This window comes from Echiichthys vipera, assembly GCF_963691815.1.
Source record: "Echiichthys vipera genome assembly, chromosome: 10".
NCBI lineage: Eukaryota > Metazoa > Chordata > Actinopteri > Perciformes > Trachinidae > Echiichthys > Echiichthys vipera.
Genome location: NC_139835.1, coordinates 21,232,635 through 21,259,626, shown reverse-complemented (window position 1 = coordinate 21,259,626; position 26,992 = coordinate 21,232,635). Strand labels below are relative to the sequence as shown.

The 26,992-nt window shown below is 42.0% G+C and overlaps 1 protein-coding gene across 1 annotated transcript in view; it reads right to left on the bottom strand.

Moving 5' to 3' along the window:
• Positions 1-608: 608 nt before the first annotated feature.
• The window catches only part of myo16 (myosin XVI), a gene marked incomplete at both ends in the record, with an annotated part of 80,440 nt that continues 54,056 nt past the window's right edge, over positions 609-26,992 (bottom strand). Inside the window, 11 exons of the mRNA XM_083921329.1 lie at positions 609-779; positions 8,594-8,679; positions 9,996-10,151; positions 12,592-13,845; positions 13,954-14,336; positions 15,887-16,160; positions 16,276-16,372; positions 17,076-17,178; positions 23,850-24,055; positions 25,603-25,683; positions 26,703-26,899. Coding sequence (XP_083777455.1) covers positions 609-779; positions 8,594-8,679; positions 9,996-10,151; positions 12,592-13,845; positions 13,954-14,336; positions 15,887-16,160; positions 16,276-16,372; positions 17,076-17,178; positions 23,850-24,055; positions 25,603-25,683; positions 26,703-26,899 — 3,008 coding nt within the window. The remainder of the gene's footprint in view (positions 780-8,593; positions 8,680-9,995; positions 10,152-12,591; positions 13,846-13,953; positions 14,337-15,886; positions 16,161-16,275; positions 16,373-17,075; positions 17,179-23,849; positions 24,056-25,602; positions 25,684-26,702; positions 26,900-26,992) is intronic.

The following is a 26,992-nucleotide window of genomic DNA, read 5'->3' as shown; positions in this document are numbered from 1 at the left end:
TGTAAACTTCAGATGACTGAGTCTTGGGGGCGCACGCACAGGCATTCATGGTAACATCACAGGACAGCACGTCAAGTAAAATCAGCACCATGTTTTGGGATGGAGCTCCTTTGTGTTCGGCAGAACAACATGTATACTAATATACAGGTAGACTAAAAGGGCCATTTTATCTGACTACTATGAAAAAACTGCTCGACTGCTCTTTATTTCAGCCTGTCAATGATGGACGGCATACATTTTCTATCAGAGACACGGAAAATAAATAATGATCTGATGTTCTGTCTGTTAATACAATCTTTGATCACAAAAGAAGAGCTCCCCATGGACATCAATTGTGTCTGCATTCCACCTTTTTTTCATACGTAACACTTGTAAGTGTTACAGAGTGCTGGGCCTATATCATATAGGTCTGGGAATTCTCCACAGTCGAGGTCAAAGGCAGGACCTTCAGCTCAGGGACGAGGCTCATGTGTTGGGACTTGGGGCTTTAACCTAGCCCCTGGGCATTGAGGTTACTTGGTCCATTTAAAAAAAAAAAAAAAAAAAAAAGAAAATAGCAGGGAGGAACTTCACAGCCCAATACATGTGACTGCATTACACAACCCCTGTCATGGAGAGGCCTTCCTATTGGTCCAGAGCAGCGTGGGGGGCAGGGATGAGGACTTAGATGGACGATGCTTCCAGTCACCCTGCCCCTCACACTGCGCTCGCCTCCATCGCAGAAGCGCCCCAAGGGTGGCACTCTCATCCCCGTTGGACAGACGTAACCGCTGGAACACCTGGAGTGGAGATTGAGGAAGAGAGTAAAGAACATGTGTGTTTACATTCAGATCACACATGACTTTCTTCTTAATGGACCGACATGTGGATGACAGAAAGCCGAAATGAAAAGGCTGTGATTGGAGGTGGTAGGAAGCGTGGAGTGTAAATGACAAACAGTGGTTTTATAAAGGAAAACCTTTTATCTCATTGTCACTGGGAAGGCATCCTAAACAGATGCAAGAGATTTAAAATATCATCACTTCTCCATTAGAGTTTACCACCCACAGAACAAGAAAATAGGACTGTTTTGTCTGATTCATTATCTTGAAAGAGGCAGTGATCACTGGGCTGGGGTTCTTCTTTACTTAAAGTAGGACAGTTTTTCTCATGAATCATTTTAATAAACAACACATAGATGAATCTGACTGACAGCTTAAACAGTGATTTCCATATTCTGTGTCTGGACCCTCCAGACATCAACCCAAAGAAGGTCTAGCGGATTACAGTAGGGACCCCATGTGCAGCGAGCACCTTATATGTCACAGACACTTAAATACACAAAGGTACACAGATGCGCATCATTCTGGGTAATGCACGTTAGTCAGTCAATACCGAGGTACGTAAATCAATCAGACAGGAATTCCAATCTGCCTCACTGAGTAATACCAGCAAAAGGACCCTAATGATCAATCAACAACTGATAGGAGTGGGAGGTTGTAATGGTGACAGTTGATGGGCTGTTAAAGTGCAAAAAACTGTTCCCTCGTGGTCAGAGTCGAGCTCTTAAGGAATTACTATACTGTAAATGTTTTTTACAGTCAACACATCCCATGAAAAATGGCTCAAAATATATTGTTTCTTTTTTTATTTAAAAAAAAAAAGGCTAAATCATTTAAAAGACATGGACACAGTAGTTTTTAATAAAAGTTACCCAAACAGGAGAAACTATTACATTTGTCAGGGACAATTTTCAGCCGTGGATTGATAAATAGATTAGATTAGAATAGATTTGTTGCACCACCGAGTATTTACTGCAAGAGGATGTCTTTCTGAGATTGAGACTAAATCCACACTAATACATTTTAATTTAAAACTCCGGGGTAGCATTTAAGTCTGCACGGGCAGAAATCGAGACTTATGGGGAAGATGATGAAGACACGCGTCAGTGTGGGTACTCCTTTCCTTTGGCTCTCTCCTGCAATGGATAATGTTCCCAGTACCACTTTAATATGTCGCTGTTTAATACAACACCTCCCAATATGAGTTTTTCACCACCGTTACCGCCTTACACTCATGTGTAACATTCAGTTCCACCTCAGTTCCAGTCCAAACACATTCCTGGTCTTACTTTTTCGCCATTGCTTCTCTTCCCTGAAATAATTTCTGTATCTTAAATTCATACATCCATGAATTCCAAAAGCAGAATAATGTTAGAAAATCTGCTTCCTGTTTGCACTGAAGTGCACACCCAGTGTACGTGAATGGTTACATGACGTTACATGCGTTTTCAGGTGTGGTAATATGGACGGAGAGGATTTCTGAAATGGAAATAAAATGTTTGCGTGGATCGTTTTTGCAGCTAGAGACAGCTGTCATGACTGGATGTAGCCTGTCAAAATAAACTAGTCTGCCAATGTTGCTCATAATGTAGTAACATGTCACCCAGTGTAATGGTGTGGTTCATTTGTAGGTTTTTCAACCATTGTTGGACAACAATGGGCCACATCGTGTGCTGTATTGTATAACACTTAATTTTATCGATTCATTGTTGATTGATTTTAGTCTTTTCATGGGATTTATTGACAATAAGAAGAATCTATTGCTAGCCCTATCCTTACACATTACCAACTGATTAAAACTTGATTTAATGCTGTAATCACAGTTGCCTTCATAATTTGTCTACTGGAAAAGTTTTTCCCTCTCCTCAAGTGAACAGTACATAAAATGCAACATTTTCTCTCCATATTGCCAAGCATACAGTACATTTAGTGATGCATTCCACGCAGACATTGCCACACACACACACACACACACACACACACTCACACACACGCGCGCACACACACACACACACACACACACACACACACACACATAAACAATAAATGCACGTTGCACACAGTAAATACTTGGACAAACACACAGAGCCAAGATCACATACACATATCTCCGGAACAGCACACCTGTGAGTGTTCATGTGCACATGCACTCAAACACACGTACACATTGATTGCCTGCACAAGCATAATACTCAGCGACCTAATCCATAATTTACACCTCCCTGCCAGGCTATTCTCTGCACTGGCGCCATCCAAGAACACCAGCTACTGGAACAGTAGACAAGTAGGAACACTGTGTCCTTCGGCATAGCATGACTGTACATGGACACACTGTGGCCTTGGTGCCATAAAATATAAATCATTTTTAAACTCATCTTAAGAGTGTCTAGGTTAGACAGTATTGCTGCATTTAGAAATGTACCTCATTTCTAAAACTCTCTCTTATGGTAAGTATGTGGACAGTTAAACATCTCACTTGAACATCTCAATCCCAAACCACAGGCCTTAATATGTTTCTTTAACAACTTCTTTGAACATGGCTGCAGGGATTTGCTCTCCTTTAGCCACAAGAGCCTTTGTCAGGCCGGTCAAGTACTTTCACTCCAAATTCAGAGAAACATCTCGATGGACCTTACTTTGTGCATAAGGGGGTGGACAGAGGCTTCCCCAGAGTGTTGCCTTAAAATGGGGATTAATTACACTGTAACATTATAGATTTCCATTCATTAAAACCAAGAGCCACAGACGCATACAATTTATAAATCTGAAATTTTAACCACACCCTTGCTCACAAGGCCATGGGGGAGGGAGCCGATATCCAACCAACATGTTAATGAGTTGTTGATGCTAATGACTAGTGTTCACTCCAAACTATTACTCACAGACTGGCTGTCATGACAATAATCAGAGCTTTTTCTCAGAAACAAACATCTACTGCCAACTCCTATACATGTATGTTTTCTGATTGATCCTCATTTAATTTTGTTTGTATATCAGATATACAACCTCTGCACAGAATATAAATAATTAACAATATATTGGTGCCAAGGAGGTGCTATAGCTTCGATCATTACAACACTAAGACAAGGGGAAAAAATCAATACTTGTTCTAGATCTTTATCAAAGGAGTGAAAACAGAGAGGTCACTAAATAGCTTGTATTTCTTGTACAATCTTACCCGGACTGTTTGTTGGAAGGAGAGAAAGCAATGGGTGGCAAAATAGAGGGACGGATTAGAGGGAGAGATGGTCATTGAAGACCGTGTGAGGTCTTTCCTTGAAACGTCACTGGATGGGTTAAGTGACCTGGGGATCTCAGAGAAACTAGCTCTACTTTTTTTCCCAACACTTGCTTTAACCCTGGCAAACATGGCAGATTCATGCAGAGACTCTCTGTTCCTGTGTGTTCTTCTCATCCTTTAAAAGTGTTGTTATTCTGAATAGCAAATGTGTGGCAAAGTCCTTCTCCCACCTGCCTGAATTTTGTCTGAAGGGAATAACAAAGCATATTAATCTATGAACCATCCAATCATTTAGTTGGCAAAACAGACAGTCCGCCTATTCTTTATATGATTAGTCTAGTGCTGCTGACTACTAACTACAGGTTCCAAAACAAGCCAGTCCATTCATTCTTAACAGAATTATATGTCCCCTTCTTCTTCCTTCATCCTTTCCTTTTCATTTATCCCATTAGATCTGCTAATCCTACATAAACACGGACAGGAATGCAGCTAACTGAAAGGCATTCTGGGTCACCGAGCTGTTCCCATCTCTTGAATGAACTCATGGTAATGAACCTGTTCCAGACAACACATCAGATAAGTGAAGTAAGGAACCAAGACAAAAGTGTCTCCCTTTCCACTTTTCAATGGCCCTGGCCAGGCTCTGACAGACCAGTTCTTGCACAGAGATAATATCAGACATATGAGGATGGAGATCTGGAGTTACTTTTGAGGTTATAAAGCTCTTAGTTAGATGTAAGACCAGTGACAACAGAGAATCTGGAACCTTTTTTAGAAGGGTAAAATAAGGGGGTACTGATGATGGATTGAGCAACTTAAAATCCCAGCAGATGAATAAAGGACGATGAAAACGGCATCTCTCATTTTTTGAACAGACTTAATCCAAGTTTGAGTGTCCGTTAGCAGTAAAATGCATGTGCATCACTGTTGGTATGCATGCTCATTTGCATGGGCATTATCATATGCAAATCCAAGGACAGAGCCAAAGGAAACAAGGATGCCTATGGTCACTACATGATGCATTTAATTAACACTGATCAACACTGGTCACCTCACGTCTTTAGGAATGCACAATATTGAAATTGTCAGCAATATCTAATAAACTACATTTTAATGGTAATTTTGAACAAACACAATTTCAACTCTAATGTAGAAAATCTTGCCAGAACATTTTCAAAACTCTTATTTCTTGATTCTTTTCCACAGCATGTGTAACCTAGAAAACTGTAGAAGCTGTCTGTCATGTTGCTGCCTCTAATGGAAAAACATCTTATATTTCAGATATCATATATTATTGTATATATTTTGCACTGATGCTGGAATCATTTTTGTTTTAGTCTGTACAGTTGTTTGCCTTGTTTTGCACTGTTTGTTTTCGCTGCTGTTGTTTTGTTTCTGTTTTGTGCGGTACAACTACTCTATGTGCCCTTGAATTGTCCCTCAGGGACAAATAAAGTTTCTTGAATTGAATTGAATATCAGCGTCAAAGTAGAACAGCTAAAATTACCAAATGAAATATCCACACATATATACCTCATATATCTGGTATAATTTTAATATCACCAACATTTAATATAAAATATAATAATAACAATAATATCTCAAATAATTATTCAGTTATATGGAAACGCTGACTGATAATGCGCACCCAATCCTCTCTCACAAGAATCCACTGCATCGTTACATAGATAGAAAGCAGATTTTAAAATAATTCCACTGAAGCAAACAATGCTCATAGCCTTAAATGAGATGGATTTTATGTATGTATGTATTTATATATATATATATATATATGGGGAGGAGGTAAAGCTAAAGCTAAATCATGCCCTGTAAAAGCAGTGGTTTTCAAGATTTTTCCTCAGAGAGCCGACATTTTCCAGAAGAATTGTATATTTGGATCAAAACATTGTTATAATTTGCCTTAAATACTGGTAATTATGATTGGAATGTATTATGATGCATTGGTAATTCATGATGACCACAGCCTCTGTTCTCCATGAAGGAGCAAACTAGCCAATCAACAGGAGGGTAAGCCATTGATACTCCAAAAATTGACTTAGGTTGGAGTATTACTTTAAACTCAGACAAAACTTCTGGGGCTTTTCTTTGTTTCAAAGTAAGTGTCAATACTGTTACAATCCCACACTAGGTCTATGAAAAACACTGCTATTAAGGGTGAAGAGCGGCAAGGAATGACATACACTCACCACATCCCTACATGTGAACAGAGCTTCCAGTGAAACCCCCTGCCCTCCCTCGCTGTTTTAGAGGGCGGCCCCCGCACCGAACGGAGAAAAGTTGAGATGACCCCTCTGGAAGATAAAGGAGGGAGTGAGAGTATAACAGCCAAGCTCATTAGAATCAAAGGGAGAGAGAGAACCAGAGAAAAATTGTCTTTTTCATACAGCCCAATAGTTCACATATTCTGAGAAAAACCTTGGGAAACTAACAGCAGAAAGAATGTGCTTCAGACTTTTTGAAGGGTGTAAGAGGGCGGTCTTAAACAGGTGAGTTTAATCAACCTGAGGATCGTGAGGTGGGTACACAGTGTACCACATCTCTAGTGGCAGTATCTTATGAATGGTGTGTCCTTAGTTACAGTAAGAGAGGAACACTATGTGCTTTCTTCATTCTTGTTCTTTATGCACCACTGATACTGACACTCAATCATTCACTGATGCAGTCTGTGATAAATCCAAATCAGTTTCCATGTGGTGAAACTTCCTTTTGAGTCTAGACCGGGATGACTCTGCAGCATCCCGGAAATTGATGCAGTTACACAGAATATTATATGTGGATGCCATTATCAGAATCAGCTTTACTGGCCAAGTATGAATAGACACACAGGGAATTTGACTCTGGTTTGTTGTTTCTTTCGATTGTACATACTCAGAAGAGACATACAGCCAAGAGGAAGACAGCAAACTGAAGGAAGATAAACATTTGTTTTACTCAGATATATGTAAGCAAATGAAAAGTGTTCACCTCCTTCTGTATGTAACTTGCATTATTTTGACTTCAAAATTAAACTAATGCAGTGGTGGAACAACTGTGCAGTAAAAGCTGTAGATCAATTATTGTTGTGACAGCCGGTGTCTTACATGAATCCAATTTCCTGTTAGAGTGTGTGGCTTCACTACTCAGCCTGTGGACATGATCTTAGTTACAGCAAAGAGAAAGAAAGTAAGTGTGTGTGTGTGTGTGTGTGTGTGTGTGTGTGTGTGTGTGTGTGTGTGTGTGTGTGTGTGTGTGTGTGTGTGTGTGTGTGTGTGTGTGTGTGTGTGTATCTCTGTGTGTGTATAAACAGATTCCGGCTGTGTCACTTTCCGGCAGGCCTCAGCAGCCACATTTCTAATACCTGTATATAATACAGGTACAGTTGTTCTGCCCATATTTTTCATGTTTCTCAAGCATTAAAACACATTGACAGCTTATTCTGAAAATGTGTAACAGATGCACATGAATATGACAACCTTTTGTTGCCTCCAATGAGTACGCATTTTAAATGTCAATACAGCTGTATTTCACAGCAGAGTTGCTTTCATTAATGTGTTTTTGTTTATTTTGTCTTACGATGTGATTATAAAATAATGATCTTTATCTGCAGCTCAGCAGATTTGTAATAAATGCTTATGAGCTGCAGACACACACACACACACACACACACACACACACAGAATGGTGAGGGATCGTCTCCCAGAGCCGCTCATGAGCCGGATAGTGAAGCAGCCGGATCCTGTGTACATTAGCTGCTCAGGAGTAGTGAGTGTATTATTTGTAACCAGATCCTTTTCTTCTCTTTTCTCTCCCAGTGAATACTTTTCAGGTTGCAGCAATTCGACTCCAATGGGATGACATTATCTAAAGGGGAAGTTATAAGAAGCTATAAACCCAGAATAGAAGTTTTCATGGTGGCTGTATGACTAAGCCGCTAGACAAGAAAAGATAAAAAAAAGTGTGGGTGGATCTTTTTCAGCCTAATGGTTGATTACTAAGACAAAGGGAAGTCTGCAAATCTAAAGGGAGAAAGACAAATCGGATTGAATGTCTATTTTTGCTTGAGGTGAAGGCACAGGATAATCTGGCTGTCCCTGAGGAGGTATTGTACTGTATGTTGTGATGGTCATTATCGAGCTGGCAAGCCCCTATGTGTTTAAATCTTTAAATTATTAAGGCTTTCTAAAGTACGTGCATTCAGCAGTTTGTGGTGGGTTTCACTTTTCAAAAAGTTAATTCATTCAAGATGGTTTTCACTTGGTCAGAGTTTTATCAATTGCATATATCAGAGGCTGTGTGTGTGTGAGCCTTCGTGCAAGTGCTCAAGACATTTGATCCTGTAACCATACACCTGTCTACAGAGCGAGAGAAAGCTCGTATGTCATGAGTGATACATGTTGTTCAAAGGAGGCCACTTTCCTGTCCACTCAAAATGTCAATAAACCCACAACAAATACAGACCTGATATAGCTGTGTTGTGACTATGTGTTAGCGTGCATTTGTGCTGTTAAGTGCCTATCTTTGCGTGCTTTACCTGAGTATGATGGCTGTCCATGTGTCTGTGCAGAGAGGTGGAACTGGAGGAGTTTGACTTGCTGTGACTCTCATCCTCCAGCGACCCTGAGTGAACACACAATATCAAAAGCACATTACACAGCACAAACATCTGCCTGCAAGTCCTCCCACACACAGGCAGGTGCAGACTGAAGGACACCTCACTCTTCAAACACAAGCAGGGGTTGAAAAAGCTTTCCTCACACAGAAAGAAATGGTAAGAAAAGACCCTGGTTGTCAATTTCTCTGAGTGTTTCAGGAGTACTGTGATCCCTCTTTTATGATATCTGTGGTCTTCTTTCCTTATTTCTCAGGTCACTTCATAATGTAATTTCCCTCCTACCCTACTTCAGTACCTGTGCAGTGCTTTAATTTCATCATCATCTTTTTTTGTGCAACGGCCCCTGCCCCTCTCTCCCTTCTTTGCCTGTTTGCTGCTGTCGTGCGGCAGGGGATCTTTAGTGCCAACTTGTCCGGTGTCCCCAGTTTTTAAAGCCCTGTCTACAGTGCAGCTTGCTATCTCTGCCTGTCTTTCTGCTATCTCTTTAATAACCTCTCTAATATCTTTTAATAAACCTTCATCACATTGTGTCTCCTGTTTGTTGTTGCCTTAGAGTCGGGTCATAACAGTTGTGACAATATGATAAGTTATCATCTTTCAATGGAATCATATCATGAGGAAATCATATATTGAGATATTGTTATATACAGTAACACTGTCTAAATTGATAAAAACAAGCACATTCATTTTTCTGAAAATTTGATGTGAAATATTTTGAGGTAATATCATTTGAAGATTGAATTACTTGCGGTCATGCATGTAAACAGGCAGTGTTTAGCTGGAAATATAGATATTTTCTATATTTTAATAAAATAATAACAATATATATATATATACATTTTTTATTTTTCTAATAATTTCACTTAAATCCCAAATGTTCATTTTGCGCTAAAGTTTTTGGTAAATTGAGAAAATTCATAAAACAAATATGAGTAGCTTTTCCAAAATAGGCTTTACCTTGTAGTTGCTTCATATAGACTATTTATTGAATAACCAAAAATATGAATATATAAGAGATATGAAATGACCTATATCAGGATAGAAGATTTTGGCCATATCGCCCAGACTTAGTTGTGACATTGTAAGAGAGTAACAGATGACTTCCAGATTACTCTGGATTACTCCACGGGTAAGTGGTTAGTCTAGTTGTAGGATAAAAGCGTCAGCTAAATGAAATGTAATGGATATTTCAAAACATTAATTTCAGCAGTAGCCTATTCTTTATTTAGAATCACATGACCTATATGGTTCCTGATTTAACAGTCGTTTTTGCTGTAGTATAATGTAAAATAATGCAAATTTAAAATACTTAGGCTGTTACCGTTGGAGATCTGGTTGCCGTTCTCTACGGGGGCGGGGCTTTGGGAGTGAGGATGTGCGTGGTTGTTGGCGTTCTTGTCCTGTAGCTGCAGAGATGGCGAGGTTGGGGCAGAGCCGCATTCTTCCCTCCCTGGCAGATTGATATTAGAATTGAATCCTAGGAAGAAGAAGAAGCCAAAAGAAAAGTACACTACATGTCAGTGCATGTAATACACAGTGGAAATTAGAAACAGAATATATTTAGATTAAATCATGAATAGTATTTTGGTCCAAAACAGTGCAGGGAGTGTGTTGTTTTAACTGCTAAAATTGCAAAATAATCAAATTTTGCTAATTATATTATTCTTACTATGTATTTTTTATTCAGCTAATCGTGTGTTAACTTCCAGTATCTTCTCTCCACTTAGTTCCATCCTTCCTATCCCATCAAACCTTTCAACCACCCTGTCTGGTCGGAAGGTGACTCCACATGACCTGCCTGTGTCCTTGCTGCTGCTCCTCTGGGCTCACATGCTCACCCACTGAATGACTAAGTGACTGTTGCTACATACGTGCATAGGAGTGTGAATTGGAATTTGTCAGCTGCTGTCCCACACTGAGAATGTGTGCCTCCTGCTCCCCCCATGGTCACAAGATGCCTAAATATAAACTAAGCAAACTCTACTATACTGTAGGTCCCATGGGGCAGGTATGTGTTTCTGAGGGACAAAAGGCCTGGTTCAGGGAGGGAGTCCATGTGATGGTTGCATGCTTGTGAAGAGTCACTGTGATTATTTGAATTTGTACAATGAGGACTATGATGAGGGACAGTTGGACTTTTATCCAAATTTCGGACATTCGTTTGTTGCTGGCCATGAGGAGACAGTGATTTCCCCAAGCCTGCCAAGACCGCCTGCCCTCTTCCCTTACCATTCCTGTGGTTTTCTCATTACTTTAGGATGAGGAAGGGGAAGGAGGAGGAGGGAGAGGCAGCTGCTCTTCACAGAGATGTCTGGGATAGCAACTGTAACCCCTGGCCACTCCCACAGCGTCAGGTATCACAGTCAGTCATTTAACAGCCGAGAGGGAACGGAAGTAGGCAATCCTGTTAAGCCCATCGGCATCCCTCTGTGCTCTGATCTAAGCAGGCCGCCTTGCTTTGCCCACTCAAAATAACGGCAAGGATGTAAACCCCAGTGCCAGGTTCCCCTGTCACACACACCATTTCCATGACGCCGGCGCATTTCCTACTCAGGTTCAGGTGCTGACGAAGAGTCAAGCACGGGGTGTTACGTGAGGCAAATGCGTCAGCCTATGCACTTGCTGTCATGCCGTCTCTTATAAGGAGTTCAGCCTCAATGCTCCTTGAACTTCTGTTAATAGAAGTATGATACAACTGTGTCTCACATAAATCATGTTGCTGCACAATAATATGAGCCTCTAGCAAAATGACTGATTATTGACACCAGCTAATACGTTCACTTGATTGTAATTGTTTCCTGCTGCTGGGCAGTCACAGTGCCTTCAGTAGAACATGAATGAGCTGTTAAATATTTTATACCCATCCTCAACAATCTACTGCTCATGAATTATTAACCCAGCCACAACTAATACACAAGAAACAGAGATAAAAACACAGTGGGACAACACAGGTTCTACCTTTTCTCATATGCCTGTGCTTCCTCAAGCTGCAGCATCAATGGGAAGCTCATTTTCATAAAGGCACCACAAAGTAATCTCTCTGTGGATTTGAAACCTCTGACACTAGGACCCTCCCTTTTCACTGACTCAGTATGACAAATACGTTTGGCCTCTTTTTGCAAAGGTCGACCTTTGCATCAGTGTCACAGAGAATGTATGTGCTCTGCATGTAGTGCACTGAGCTATAACACGCATAAACACAGCTAGATCATACTTAAAGTGTAGTAGGATGCTAAGTGGGCTACACCAGCTTGCTCATTAGGTAACATATTAGAAGGCAGCTGCAGCAGCCAAAGGGCACTGCACTGGAGACCGTAACAAATGGGTTGCCTCAAGTGGGCCAACGAGGGTGGCTGGCTACAACACCTGAATCAATGCAAGGAGTTTGAAAATGTAGAAAAGGGGGATTGATGAGAAAGGCTATTATGTGCTGGTCCATTTCTCCTCCCTCCTACTCAAACACAGAGCATGTGTGTATATCCACAGACTCATACCCCCACACAAAAAGGTGGTTATTACTTACCTACAACCCTACACTACTCCTGCTCTACAGGAGGTAATCTCCCAGTACTCAATAAATCATGTGGCACAGAGCTGGCTGAGACTTTGATCATGAACTCAACACAGTAGATAGAACACATAAACACACACACACACACACACACACACACACATACACACACACATACAGACACACACACGGCATAGTCTGGCCAACGTTATCCCAACAGTAAAATGGACCATTCACCCATGAATATAGACGCATTTAAAAACAATAAATGGTGGAAAAACTAAAGACAGTATAAGAAATGTTTATTGTATCCTCATGTATGTGCTGTAATATTCTCTCTGCTTGTGTTTTAGATGTGTTGGACTGCGTGTGAGTGTGCAAGTGTGTGTGAGCATTACTAACAGACCTCCATCTCTCATCTTGCGGCCAGAGGTGGACTTCCTTAGCAGGCTGCGTCCTGAGCTGAACAGAGTGTTAAGCTCATCCAGCGGGCTGGTCAAGGGTCTGCCGTTGGCTGGATTGAACAGCAGTGGAGAGGAGGAGCATGAGTGTGCTCTCCGAGGCTCAGGACGAGACATTTTAACTGGAGAGTAGGGAGGTGGCTTCCCCAGTGCTTCCCCACTTACTCTTTGAGAGGATGAGGTTTTGGGGGAGTCCGAGCTTCCTGTGACAGATGCTGCTCTGGTCAGAGCCAGGAAGTTGGCCTCAGGCGGGAAGGGGAAGTGTGAAGGAGGTCTGTAGGGAGGAGGTAGGGCACTGGGAGGAGGAGGTGGAGGTGGAGGGGTGAGTGGAGGTGTGGACTTTTTGTCTGGCATGAGGACAGTGAGGCTAGGGGAGGAGTCAGCCCTTTGGCGGGCATATTGTGGGGACAGGGGACTGTCTGGACCAGTCGCATAGTTTAGGTTGGTCTCAAACACAGGCAGCTTCTTTACCTCGAGCGGGGTGAGAGGTGACTCATCTGAAGCAGGGGAGCATGTGACTGGGGAGGGGGGGAACACCAGCAGAGGCGGACGGTGGGGAAGCAAGTTGGGGAAGGGAGCAGGGATGTCACAGCTGCCATCTTTGCCATGCTGTGTTTTGGGAGCCCCGCTGTTGGATGTGCTTTGTAAGTGAGTGACGTCCATGGCAGTGGTCACCCCTGCTGACATCCGTTTGATCTCCCCGCTCTGAGGGGGAGATGCCCCTAATCCTACCAGGCCCAAGCCTAGAGCCTCCAGTTTGGCTGCCTTGCTAACCACAGTGGCAGGAGTTGCACAATCTTCATGAGGGAAATACTTCATCTCCTCATAGACGGCCTCTGAGTCAGCCAGCTCTGGACTATCAGGGGGCTCCTGGAGGCTCCGAGCTCGCAGCTGGGAGCCCAGCATCTCTATGTACACATCCTCTTCGTCTTGGTCCCGGTAAAGGCTCAGTCCTACTCCTTGTGGGGCATCTACAGAGGCTGCTTTCATCAAACCACCAAACCCTCCAAATCCCCCAGCACGGGACAGCAAGGCTAGCTTTACATCAGCTGGACGAAGCTGGTGGATGTGGGGTGCTACAGCATTGATCTCCTCATACGAGCCTGTCAGCTTAGTGTTGGGACTGCGCTTAGGTTTGGGGGGTGGCACTTTCCTCATTGTTGTGTAGTCATCACTGTGGGGACGGGGCTTGGACAAGGCTAAGGAAATATATACAAGAAGCAATTAAATGCAGAGAAAGTTAAGGCATGAGGCAACAGAATTAAGGCACATAACACCATCTGTTGTGTCATCTAGAGGTGATTTACCTGCAGGGTCTGTGGGGGAAAGCTGGGATTTAGGAGGGCTCCCAGCTGGTGAACCATACCCTTCTGGAGTGGGACTCTCTTTGGCTGCCATTGTCAACCCTGCACTAACTGCTTCATAAGATGCACTCAGACGAGTGTTGGGGTCCCTCTTTGGTTTGGGAGGAGGTTGCTTCCGAGGAGAGGAAAGACCTCCCCCAACCGCCCCGTCTTCGTTTGTGTGAGCTACCGGCTGAAGGGCTGGTTTGATGGGTGGACTGGCAGAAGAATGGACCATGTTCTCCATGGCGAGAGGGATGGGTACTGAGCTGGACCGAAAGTGGCGAATAACTCGACTGCCCCCATTGACAGGACCCTCATAGATTTTCCCACTTTTCTCCATGACCCTATAAATGGGAAGAATAACAGAATAAATATTTAAATGTAAAAGAGGAAACAATTTTTGGACCATTAGTATTATCTTCTTCACTTGTTCTTGATTAATTAAGAAGCATATAATAGCTATACAGGCACAACTTTTCCCCCCATCCTATAGTTTTCTGAGCCACATTGAGTTAATGACATTATTTAGATCAGTATGCTCAGCTGTCATGCCACAAATATAAGCTAAAGAGGCCAATTGCAGGATAAAGACCAAAGAGATTATGCTTTAAATCAAATCTCCTTGCAGTAATTTGATAACATCTATTTTGATATTTCCATTGCTAATCTGTGAGCCATCTGTTGGTTCCAGGATTGCAGACGGGTGGCCGAGCACGAGTGTAGGCGATGGGGGAAGGCATGTTAAAAACCTCCAGAGAAATCAGGTGAGTTTGGGTGAATATTAAATCCCCTCTACGATACGGCAAACACAGCTTCTCTCCGAGTCCACCTACTGACACCCCTTCTCCTGTTGGAAGCCTTTGTGTGCTCCTGTCTACAGTCCCAGCACCAGATGTAAAATACACAAGGACACATAGAGGGCAAATAAATCATTTGTGTATGTTTCTTTACATCTTTCAGAACGAATTGCTTAACCCAAATGTTAAAACTCAATTAAATAATTAAAATATCTCAACAAAACTTCTGTTGTGCTTATTACAATGTGGTGACTTCAACTGTGGTCATAAATTAAATGGTATAGTGAGTCTTTTTCCACTTCTTTTTTTCTTAGCAATAATTTTCAAGCTGAGCTGAAAGTCAGTATTATGTAACAATGGCCATAATCAACACAAATGCAGAGAATAAGACGATGGTCTCGAAATTATAAATTAATTATTCCACAGAAAATATATTACGTGTATGCATTTAGATGTTTGTTAGTTTCCCCTCTAAAGAGATGCTTATTATCCATTTTTTTAACCCTTTCTAACTCAGCCCTCCAGGATTATTCCATTTTCTCCAGACATGATATCTTATATTAGAATGAGGTAAGGTATAAGGATAGTGTTTCATAGGTGCAGCACAATACTAATAAACTCTGATAACACAGCTCATTATCTGACTATCCGTCATTACACTTAAAATGGAATACAATGATCATAATAGAGGGAACATATCACACATGGGCACAGACATGCAGAAATACACACAAACACACACACATATAAAAGGCAAACAATTCCTTCATACAGACATAAATCCTGTCAATGACAGTAACTGCAGATTGTTTACTTTCCAGGCTAAATGCACTCACTGTGAGGCCATCACACATAGTATTATGACTTATACTGTAATGAGCAATAAGGGCCCTATTTCAGAGAAAATAAAATCTTGATTGGTTGCATTAAAGTGAAGAAGTCAGTGCTATAGTAATGGCAAGACTATGATTCAAACTTTTTTTTTAGTCAAATGAATATTTGGCGAGAAAAACAAAATTATATCAGATTTACAAATGGGGGGGGAAAAATAACTGCACATCCACATTGCTTGATTTCTCATATGTGTGCTGATTTACCTCCTGACAGGCTGATCCTCCTCCTTGCCTACTGGCTCAGGCCTCTCACCAAGTGGTGGGCTGTTGCTAAGGGTGTTGACAAGGCTGTTGCCATGGCAGCGCAGGCGGTCGCTCTCCCTTGCGATGTCGGATGCGTTTTGGATGACCAGCTGGTCATAGGTTCGCAGTCCCATGTCTTCCGCCCCCTGCAGGAAACGCTGCACATTGCACTCCTCTTTCTGCTGTAATGACAGCCTGCGATGAACGCGCTGTCTGGCCAGCCAGCCACGCACCACTGAGACATTAGGAAGAGGAGGAGAGGAAAACAGATGTCAGAGGAGTCGGGTGAAGAAAGACGGATTAACCCGTAAGAACAACGTGGGTTGTTGGTTCTCTATTTTTGATCTTACCTTTCTGACAGGTGATGATCTTTTTATGAAGCTGGTAGCAGCGGTCATTAAGCTGGTCTGCCTGCCAGTATCTCAGAAACACTTTGCTGCTGCCCATCTACACACACACACAAAACAACACAAGTCATGTAATCAAACATGTATGCAATAACACTGTTGTAAACAACGCTGCCACCATCATCAGCTTCTGGGAGTCTGGCTGTCTTCTGTTGGAAATCTCAGAAGAGTGTAACTTGATGGTTGAGAGATGGGAAAGCAGTGATGAAGCAATGATGTATGATAATAGGTGGGTGTGGGGAGGGTATGGAGTTTGCGTGTTGACACTGCATTCACTTCCTGGACTCAGAGGGCATTTGTGGGGAGACAGAGGTCACTCTATACCAGGTGCACATAACTGTGGGAGTGATATGCTTCCACAGACACTATTCATTCCATCACACGCTACTTGTAGGAGTGGTGCGTGTGTGAGTGTGTGTAAAGCGGAGCTGTATGAAAAGGTGTCTGCAGGGCATTGTGGTGGAGTGTGCATGCGTGTGTGAGGCGGGAGCTGACGTGACCTGTAGGGTCACACACTCAGACACAACAGCAGTCTGGCAGACAGGACAGAGAGGGGGGAGGAAGGGTCCATGCGGCTGCTGTGTGTGTGTGAGGGGAATGATGATGAGGTAGGACAGCTGGAACGAGTTGTCAAAGATTCCATGGGATCTTTAAAATAGAGGGTCAGGGATTAAGTCATTTGGCAAATCTTTTGTTATTGATGGAGACAGAGGCAAGAAACATGCATGCGCACATAAACACACCTGCCATCCCTGGAGTTTGGACTGTTGCAAAACTAAGCGACATCTCTCTTCTGGTGACAATTTCTTCTTGTCTCTCAAAGTTGGGACACAGAGGTCCTTATATCTAAGACAAGCAAATAAAGACAGAAAACATTAGAGATGAAGTGCTTAACTTCAAATAATAGGTGGAACAAAGTAACCCCCCTCCAGAAACAATAGATTCAAAGGTCAGTCGGGTCATACGGCAGACCAACCAAACAGCATCTGTTCCAATTGGTGTTGCCCTAGGCAACCGTTGCTACGAATGGTCAGCTGGATGGAAACAGTGGATTGTTTGTGCTTGGGACAGTGGGGGATGAAAGGGAAAGTGATCAAGAGAAATGTTGACACAGAATCAAATCACAGAAAATGTATAGCTCTTTATGTGTACATAACTGTAGATGTTTCTGTATGTGACGTGAATTCTGAATGTGTAGATATGAATGAAAGAGTCAGGGTGACAGAAGCTGGCCAATTAAGGAAATTGCCAATCTGAATGCCCGGACCACATAAAAAAAAAAACATAAGCAGTTACTTTTACCCATTTCCACCTGTTCCAAGAAGACTCAGCGGCCACACAGTTCTTAAGTGTAAGCATAATTGAAAACTCCATGAATATGGTTAACATGGTGTAACTGACCACAGTGCTACACCAATAGCCAGTTGAGGTTTGCTCCAAAGCGAGTCCTTCCCCATAGACCTCCATCTTAAACTGCCCAACTTTACAGCAGAAATAAACATCTTTACAGCCTGGGACAAAAAACGCGTTCGGTCTCTATAGTTAACTTCCCTTTCTCAGGACAACTGTATGGAATGTGACTTTTTTTATACAACTTAACCATTTAATTTATTGAAGTCTTGAAGTTGTGCATAATAAAGGGGCATGGCTGATTTGGGTGACAGGTGGGTGCCATTACAGGTGGCTAGCTTAGCAACCAGGCTTCATTCAGCCCGTCTCGTTTGCACTCTGCCCCACCTCTTTGCCCATTTTTGGATTAGCTGGCAACTGGCGTGGTCAGGCACCACCAAGATAGTTACGGCCAGAGCTGAGCTTCACAACGGCTCTTCAGAAACCCATTGTTGAACTCACATAGACTACATCCGTGTTTTATATGGTCCATGGTATACAAATGTTGTAAAGAGTATATGTAGATAAATACACAGATAAATATTAGAGAACAAATTATAAATACATGATTATTCTGAAATACTGTTATTTTTCATTGTTCAGAATTTGATAGACTATTCGCTGTGGCTATACCACTGCTGCACTAGCATGGTTTTTAAATAACCAAGGCACTTCAACAAAAAACTTTATTTTGTGAAAAAAGCAGTGAGTAAAATTAGAGAACAGTAACCACCGTGTAAGAAGATTTCAACAATGTTTTCTTAGGGCTATATGATCCAAAAATGAATATGAAGTATAGAGGCCCTTGCTTTGAATGATTTCAGCACATCTGCGCCCACAGGAAGTCACTATTCTTCTTGCAGTCTCTTCCACAGTTCGGTGGGTTTCTTAGCCATTACTTTGTTGCTAAGGATTTGGCAACTAATTCAATCAATTCTGAGTGACAGAACTGATTGCGTGCTCATTAAACAATGACAACGACAAATTTGTGCGACATAGAAAATAAAGATTTTTAGTTTAAGTGTATTTGTTCTGAATGTACTCCAGCAAGCAAAGAAGAGCGAGGTGTATCCAGCATGCCATTAAGTGGCTTGACATTTATTAGGAGTCCCCTCTCAATACACTACAGTATGTTTGTAATGCACTTCTTCTGGGCTTCTGCCTTAAATGTACATAGCTAATAAATATGGCCCGTCGATCTCAAGAGCTTGCACTCAACACTACACTTCCTTGGTTCCTTGGGAATACACCCGCCAAGTGTAAAGTCAACAGGATGAACAGTTCTTGAGAAAACAAAAGGACAGACATACCCACAACCTCCCTCCATTTTAGGTAGATGTAAGCTATGTAAGGTAGATGTAAGCTATGTAAGAGTGTATACTGTGTGTGCACAGATAAGTGCAAAAGAATGACATTATCTGAATGAAATGGGAATATGACCATTAACAAAACCCCTAAACTTCACATCAGTTGGTTGGTGCATTTTTGACTTTTAGTGTTAAGCCTGTATTGTTATTAATGAGAGGCAGAACCAGTTGATCTCAAATGATGACGCTACATGAGAAAAATTTAACAAGCAGATGGCTGGAAACATAAACCACTTGTGTTGTCAATATTGAGTAAGTAAGTGCACGTGAATGTGGGATGCGTTTGATTTGCAGGAGTGGGGTCTGTCTGAACTCTCCTTAACCCTCTCTCTGTATGGTAATACCAGTCTTGCAGACAGCACACGCTGTCCCCCTGGACTCATAAAACACAAAGGAACTCTGTAAACCCATGACCTCCCCTATGAGGATATGAAAACCATCGATGGTCTCTGTTTTTACAAGACCCAAGGGGGCTTCATATGGAGTCAGAGAAGTGAAATAACGCCTTTGATAAGAGTTTAAATGGAGGTCTACAGCACGCTAATGTGGTTTCCTGTGACCAACATCCTTCAGATCACTGTTTGTGAGTGTTGCAAAGATGGTTTAGGCAATGCAGCTGGAATCTAAACAACTCACTTCCTCCTATCTATCCGACAAACGTTCAGCAACATCCTCAAAGCCGGTTTTGTTTAAGTCATATATATTCATCCCAGTGGTCAGTCTGAAATTATGGATAGTCTTCTGTAGGTAACTTAATAACCTACAAATGTGTTTATCCACCAGTGGAAGGTAAAGAGGACTTATAGAAAACATGTCCTATATGCTTGTGAGCATTTTTATATGCTCTATGAATACGGATGCCTCTTTCTCATCCATTTTGTAACAATGAAGAAGTGAGGAAAGAAACAAGGTTCAAGTGGTAGTATTTGACCTTACACATTGGCAGTAAATAAATTCTACCTCAAAACACAGTGTATCATAAAAGACAAATAAAATCAACAGTAAAATAGATTTACTCATAAATCACTCTGGTTACCAGCACAATAATGAATCTGCTTCAGGCGACCACTATGACGTGGAAAAGTGGCCTGCATGGTTACAGTGTGCAAGTGTGTGTTTGTGTGTAAACATTGGTGTGTGATTGTTCACGAGAATATAGCAACCTTACGATTAATGATTGATTTATGGCCCTGCCATTTGTTTAGTCAAGGGTTGGGTCCTGTTTTGAAAGAGTTAAAAATAAAAAATAAATAAATAAATAAGAAACAGGAGAAAATTGAGACAGCGTGTGCACACAAGATATGGCCATGGAGAAAAAAAACCCCTAAGATAAAGACTGAAATGAAGAGACTGAAAGGGGGAGGTGGGGGGTTGTGTTGTCAGGTAGAAAGAAAAGGCAGGATGATGAAAGAAAAAAAAACAAAATGGCAGTTCAGAAAAGGGATAAGAAATTGAGTGAGAAAGCGCTCTGAAGACAGCAGGGCCGTCCACCCCCACTCTGCAGCAACTCACTCCTTGGCCGAGGCTGTGTTCATTCATTGGCCATGTCTGTGTGGAACCCAGTGGAGGAGGGAAAGAGATATGAATGGCACTTGGGCTGAGCTGACTGGTGTCTTTGTGAGTGGCAGCCACTCAAATTAAGCATGGCCTTAATGTATAAACAGAGGAACAGGGACACACGTCAGACAAAGGCCCGCTCAAAATGTCCATTTGTATGAACACAAAACATCCATATGCAATGTATACAAACCAGTGCTGGGTAGTATTACAGAGTTAAGCGTAACAGTCATTTGATTACTTTATCAATTATGATTATAATTTGAAATTGATTAATTTAACTACAGTTTCTAATCCAAATAAGATTGTTACTTTAACATGATGAGAATTCATGAAGCCGTTCAGGGCCCTGCAAGCTCAGCCATCCAAGTGTATCAATGAGAGGATGAAAATCTTGATTTGTGATCTCCTTACTCAACACACCATGCCAAGCCAATGTTACCACATTATACGCAAAGCAAGCATCTGCCTGCCAGACTTTCTAATATTTTACAGTACAGTAAATCATCCAATTATAGAACAAGAGATGGCAAAGCATCTGCATTCTTTACTACAATACATCTGCTGAGTACACTGAGTGGATGGATTGCTGCTTTCCTTTCCAATGTTCACCATTAGGGATCACAGAGAAGATAAAATGATCTGGCTTCTCTGGAACAGCTGGAAGATCTGGTAGAGTTGAAGTTTTTTTTGGTTAAATTCACTACTTTACCTTCAAATACTGGTCTTTCCACAGTGTCTCTTTGGTGTGAAGGAGCCTAATAGAGATTAAAGCTACCCAGCTGTCCATGCAGGAGCACAAAACAGTTCGCTGGCTATGAGAGGGATACTAACTTTACTGACTTTCAAGCTTACCGCACTAAGCATCCAGCAAAAGATCAGACCTGACGGTGAAATCAAGTTTTATTGTTTGCCTCACCTGTATCTCATTTGATGCTGTCCACTAAAATCTCCCAAGGGATACATCTGTATTCTGCTTTCATAGATTCAGAGTGGCAGGTGACCAGTTTGACAATTCCCATGACATGAAAAGTGGAGAATTCCTTTTAGTTTATTTTGAGAATAGAACATCGTCAATGCTACCGATGGTTGGCCGCTTTATTGTCAATTCTGCAATATGTTCCAGACAGAGGAATCGGAAATACATTTCTCTCTGACCCATGGTGCAATAGTACAATATGTATATATATATGCATACATACATACATACATACATATATACAATAAATAAATAACGCCTAGGTTCTAAACATTCTTAAGTCTTGGTAAAACTGCACCTAGCTTGGCATAATCCCCATATGAATAATGTCTATTGAAGTATTCTGGCAGACCATTATGATGCCCCAGTGAAGTTAAAATGTGTTTTGAGAGGTTACAGTGATCTTGACCACCAAAATATAATTAGTTCATTCTTGAGTCCAAGTAGACATTTGTGACAAATGTGAAGACGTTCCCTCCAGGGGTTCCAGGGATATCAGAACTGTCCTGCTTCTCTATCCTTCCACTGACGATGAGCTCTATCCACGCATGATGCACCAATGTGCAACAAAGTCATAGATGCCACCCTTACATCTCTGACAAGCCGCTTGAGAGTGATATTACAGTCTAAATCACTCCAACCTCTGACCTATTAGCTGGAAATACACCCAACCGAAGAAAGTTAAGTTTCCGCTTTCTGGTGACCAGCTGGTCCTTGTAATGCTCTGTTATCTTCTATTCACACCCAATGCTAACACAGCTTATCATTCAACACATGGCTGCCTAAATTTATCTGACACTCACATACCCACACACAAGTATGGCTTAACAAACAGATTTCACAAAACCGTCTGCAGGAATCTTTCAATTACAGCCTGAACAATGAGAGCGTTGGCTCTACAAGGTATATCCATCAAAAACACAAAGGAGCTGGCAGCAGCCTATGGACAGACAACACTACTATCTATATTGGATTCACTTCACCATTTGACATGGTTCTCCAGATTCATTTCCCTGTCCAGGTTTTTCCTCATGAAAATCTATTATATATGAGTTGCAATCATCTATTACAATTCCTTCATGTTATACCAGAAAATATTAAGTGTCAGACAATAAAGGCAGCACACTTCAACCACACCTCATGGGTTATCTTTTTCAAACATTCCACTAGTCAGTATTTTTGCATATTCCATCCTCTTTGTCGCACTACACAGCTCTTTTAATTTTAAAACAGATATATTTGACTAATTTATTTTATCGTAAATGTATTTATGATTCTTGGCTTTTTGCAGTACTTTGTTTTTTTTTCCTTTTCTCATACTGATGTGTGTGTATGTGTGTAGGGGTTGGCTGGGTGGGTGGAGGGGGTGATGATGTTTACAGCAGGGTAGTGGAAACTTTTGGGGGGGTCATGTGACCAGCTTTGTCCTCTCTTATTATCTGCCAGGAATGGTCATGTTAATCCCTTTATCCTCAAAAAGAGCGAGAGGCTGGGAGACAGACTGAGGATGGGGGAGGGAGAAAGAGAAAGAGAGAAAAAGAGAGAGAGAAACTGAAAGCAGCTAAGTCAAGAAGCAATTGAAGTAGTGAACAAGAATCTACCACTTTGCAGGAAAGCCGGGAACACAGTGGAAGAGTTAAGCAAAGAGGTAACGAGGAGAAATAATGTTGAACATTTAAGTGTTGGGGGCACAGAGACCTTACACACAACTGACTGGTTAATGTGTATGTGTCGGGCTGACATGGAAACTGTGATAGAAGCATTCATCAGCTGCAATAGACTCCCATCATACTCTAAAAAGCCATTCAAGGTCGTGTTATCCTGGGTTGCAGTAAAGGTTGCTGTGACTTGTCAATGCTAATGTGGCAGTCTGCATGTGAACATGTGATCCTGTACAGTATATGCCCTTGTGTTCATTTTCAGACGTATAGAAGGCATACACTGTCTAGCTTTCGGGTTACTTTGACCTGCTCGCCCTGTCATTTATAAACCAACAGAGATCACGGTGCCCTGCTGCGAGTGTAATGTATCTGAACAACTGAGATCAGTAAGAGGAAGCAGAGAAATCCATCATCTTTAAGACCTTTCCGTTAAAGAAGAAGCTGAAAAAGAAGAAGAGGCTCTGAAGTGAATGAATCAGCATACAGAGACCAAACAATAAACATTAGAGGACAAGTTATGGCAGCTACAGCACCCTTAATTATGCAACATGCTCTTGCACTGACCTGCTGAGGAAGCCTGGGAAGGACAGGCGGACAGGATATCCATAACGGATCATGCGCACCATCTCAAGCACCCCGATGTACTGCAGCTGGGTAGACACATGGAAGCTGTCAAAACTGTCTGGCTGTCCATTGGCGTTGGGGCGCACACACTCCACAAAGTGAGGAGTGCAAGCCTGAAGCTTACTGATCACTTCTGACAGCGAGTTCTGAAAGAGGGGAAAAGGAACAGAGAAACAGTTTTAGGCGTCACTTTTAATTTTACAATCATTACAGAATGAGCAATACGTTGTGCTCTGATCAACAGCATATGCCTTTCTCACACAGTAAGTACTAGGTAACTAGGTAGTGACTGGAGTGAGATCACATAATGTTTTGGACAAAGTGGTCTGATTTTTGGGGGTGTGTTTTGCCTCTGGAGAAAGCAAAAACACAAAGAGCTCTTTGCTCTTTCAAAGGGTGTGTGAGTGTGAGAGAGCTTTTCTTCCAGCCCTGAATTCACAGATGCTGCATCGAAAGTCACACACACACACACACACACACACACACACACACACACACACACACACACACACACACACACACACACACACACACACACACACACACACACACACACACACACACACACACACACACACACACACACACACACACACACACACACACACACACACACACACATTTGTGTTTCTGCCACTTTTCAAACTGACGTCAATCTATGCTCTGCATCCCTTAGGTACAATGATCAACACCTCATCCTTCATGTTTGAACGTCACCACCAGTACTTACGTTGCCGTCCTCCCTTCAAACATGCACACACACAAAAGCGGGCGCAGGGCATACAGTGGTTGTTGTTCATTGTTCATTCATTCATGTGGAGGGCTTCATGCTTGGCTTGGTACAGCATCATTCTTCGGCCCACTCTCTCCTTCCCTGCCATTCCCCGAGGGACTCGTTCACCACAAGCCCACAACTCTGATTGTGAAACACACTGGATTCATTCACGCCAAAGGTACCGCTTCTCTGAGCCACATTTCCGCCCCCTTGCATCACCGGCAAGCACTGAACTACTTTCCTCTCACTGAATATTTTTGTTGCTTTATTTAGTTATGAAATCACAGTATCATGCAGCGATTTATTGAGATGAAGACTTAATTCATGAAAAAACTGTTTCATTAACAAATTCCTGCGTTCATATGAAATCAGATCCAGATGCGTGCAGGTACTCTATGTAAGGGACGGGTGTTAAGTAAAATAAAGAAAGGAAATTACACTTGAAAGGAAATTAACTTGGGCTGTTATACAACATATTAGCTGCAGTAGATGCTTGTCATGAAAATGACAAACACTACTTCAACAGTATGCTTGTCAAGTTTTAGCTTAATTTGTTTAGATTTCTTTAACATTTTGCAGGATTGAGAGAATTCATTAAACTCAAAAATACATGCATTGGGCACAAGTGAGGGCACACTGTCAACTGGATCCTAGATCATTACAGGGCTAACATGCAGATCAACAAACACAATTAGACCTATTACAATTTAGAAGACCAATCATGTGACCTGCACGCCTTTTCACTATGGAAGTAAACTAGCGTGGGAGAAATCTCATGCAGATGACAATCAAACTCCACACTCTATGGCCGGCAGATTCAGAGCTTCTTGCAACCATCCATCGCGGTTTCGACCTTGAATTAGACCTGACTCATCAAAAACTACAAATGTGTGGCGAATGGAGGGTAGTGGGTCTTACCCTGAGCTGAACAGCCATTGTGATGGGCCCACAATGCTCCAGTCGTTGGAGGAAGGAGCTCGAGCCTTTCTTCTTTAAGATCTGACAATGGAAAGAGAAAAATGAGAAAGCTATGAATTTAACTTCAAGAGTCCACTGAGGAATATGGAGTCATTACCACATAATTATCAATAAATTAACATCAAATTAGGCTGCATGGCTTTGACTAGAGATGAAAACATGACACTTAAAAATCCTCATCTTGATTCTGTGCAGAATGTTTGTAAAGCATGCTAAACAGTCCCATTAGACGACTTATCCATCAGTCCCAATTAGTCTGTTTCATATGCTTTCAGCCCAACTCTTCCCATGGCATTAATTGTCTTCTATTGTCTTATTTACCGTTTTTACATCCAGTGTCGTACTGCAATATTACCTAATGTTACTGTATAAGGCTGCTGGGACAGATCTGGGAAGTGAAAGGGGTCTTATGTAAGCCTGTTTTCTAGATGGCTAATGAGCCACAGAGACACAGGCCGGGCACCCAGGAGGTTACACAACCAGCAAGTCTTTCCAGTCACACAATATGCTTTCCGAAACCCTAAAAAAGATCAAATGAAGACAGAAATAGAAAGAAGGGGAGGATGGACTGAAAAAAGAAGGTCGAGAATATATATATTTTTTATTAGGTGGGTGATGTGGTTTTATGAGTAAAGTGTGATCACATGACTGCGTGTACACATGTCTGCATGCTTGGGGAGTTTCTATGTGAAATAAATCCCAGAGGTTTATATATTCAGCACTGTGGTGGGAAGTATATGTAGTAAGACTCCCCCCCCCCCCACACACACACAAACACACACAAAAATATCTTTCTTTGTCCATTAATCAACACAGCAGTCAGTTGCCCTGAACAAAGAGCTTGTGACTCATTATCAATGGTTGTTCAGCTAATCAATTCCTAAATTTTATCTACTAGTTTCAAAAGCTAGCATGAGTAATGCACATTTTGATTGTCAAATCGAATCCCCAAATGATAATAATATATTTAGTGGCCAGAAAATGAATAAGGCCTTCAACATCCTTTGATGCTTAAGTGTATTGTGAATTTGGTGTTGTACCTTGGTGAGGTCATGGTACCTCCGGGGCTGTGTGGGGACAGTGTTGGCAGTGATGAGGGAGGCTGAGGGCATTCTGCGGAGTAACAGGGCAGCTTTAGGCCCCCTCAGTCCTGTGCGTCCCTGGGCTGCTGGCACCAGAGAACCAGTCTGAGTCAGCTTGGACTGGAAGAGCTGCTGCAGTAACACACTCTCACTGGCTGCTAGGCACAAAGAGATAGGGAGAGAGAGAGAGAGAGAGAGAGAAAGAGAGAGAGATAGAGAGAGAGAGAGAGAGAGAGAGAGAAGAAGAA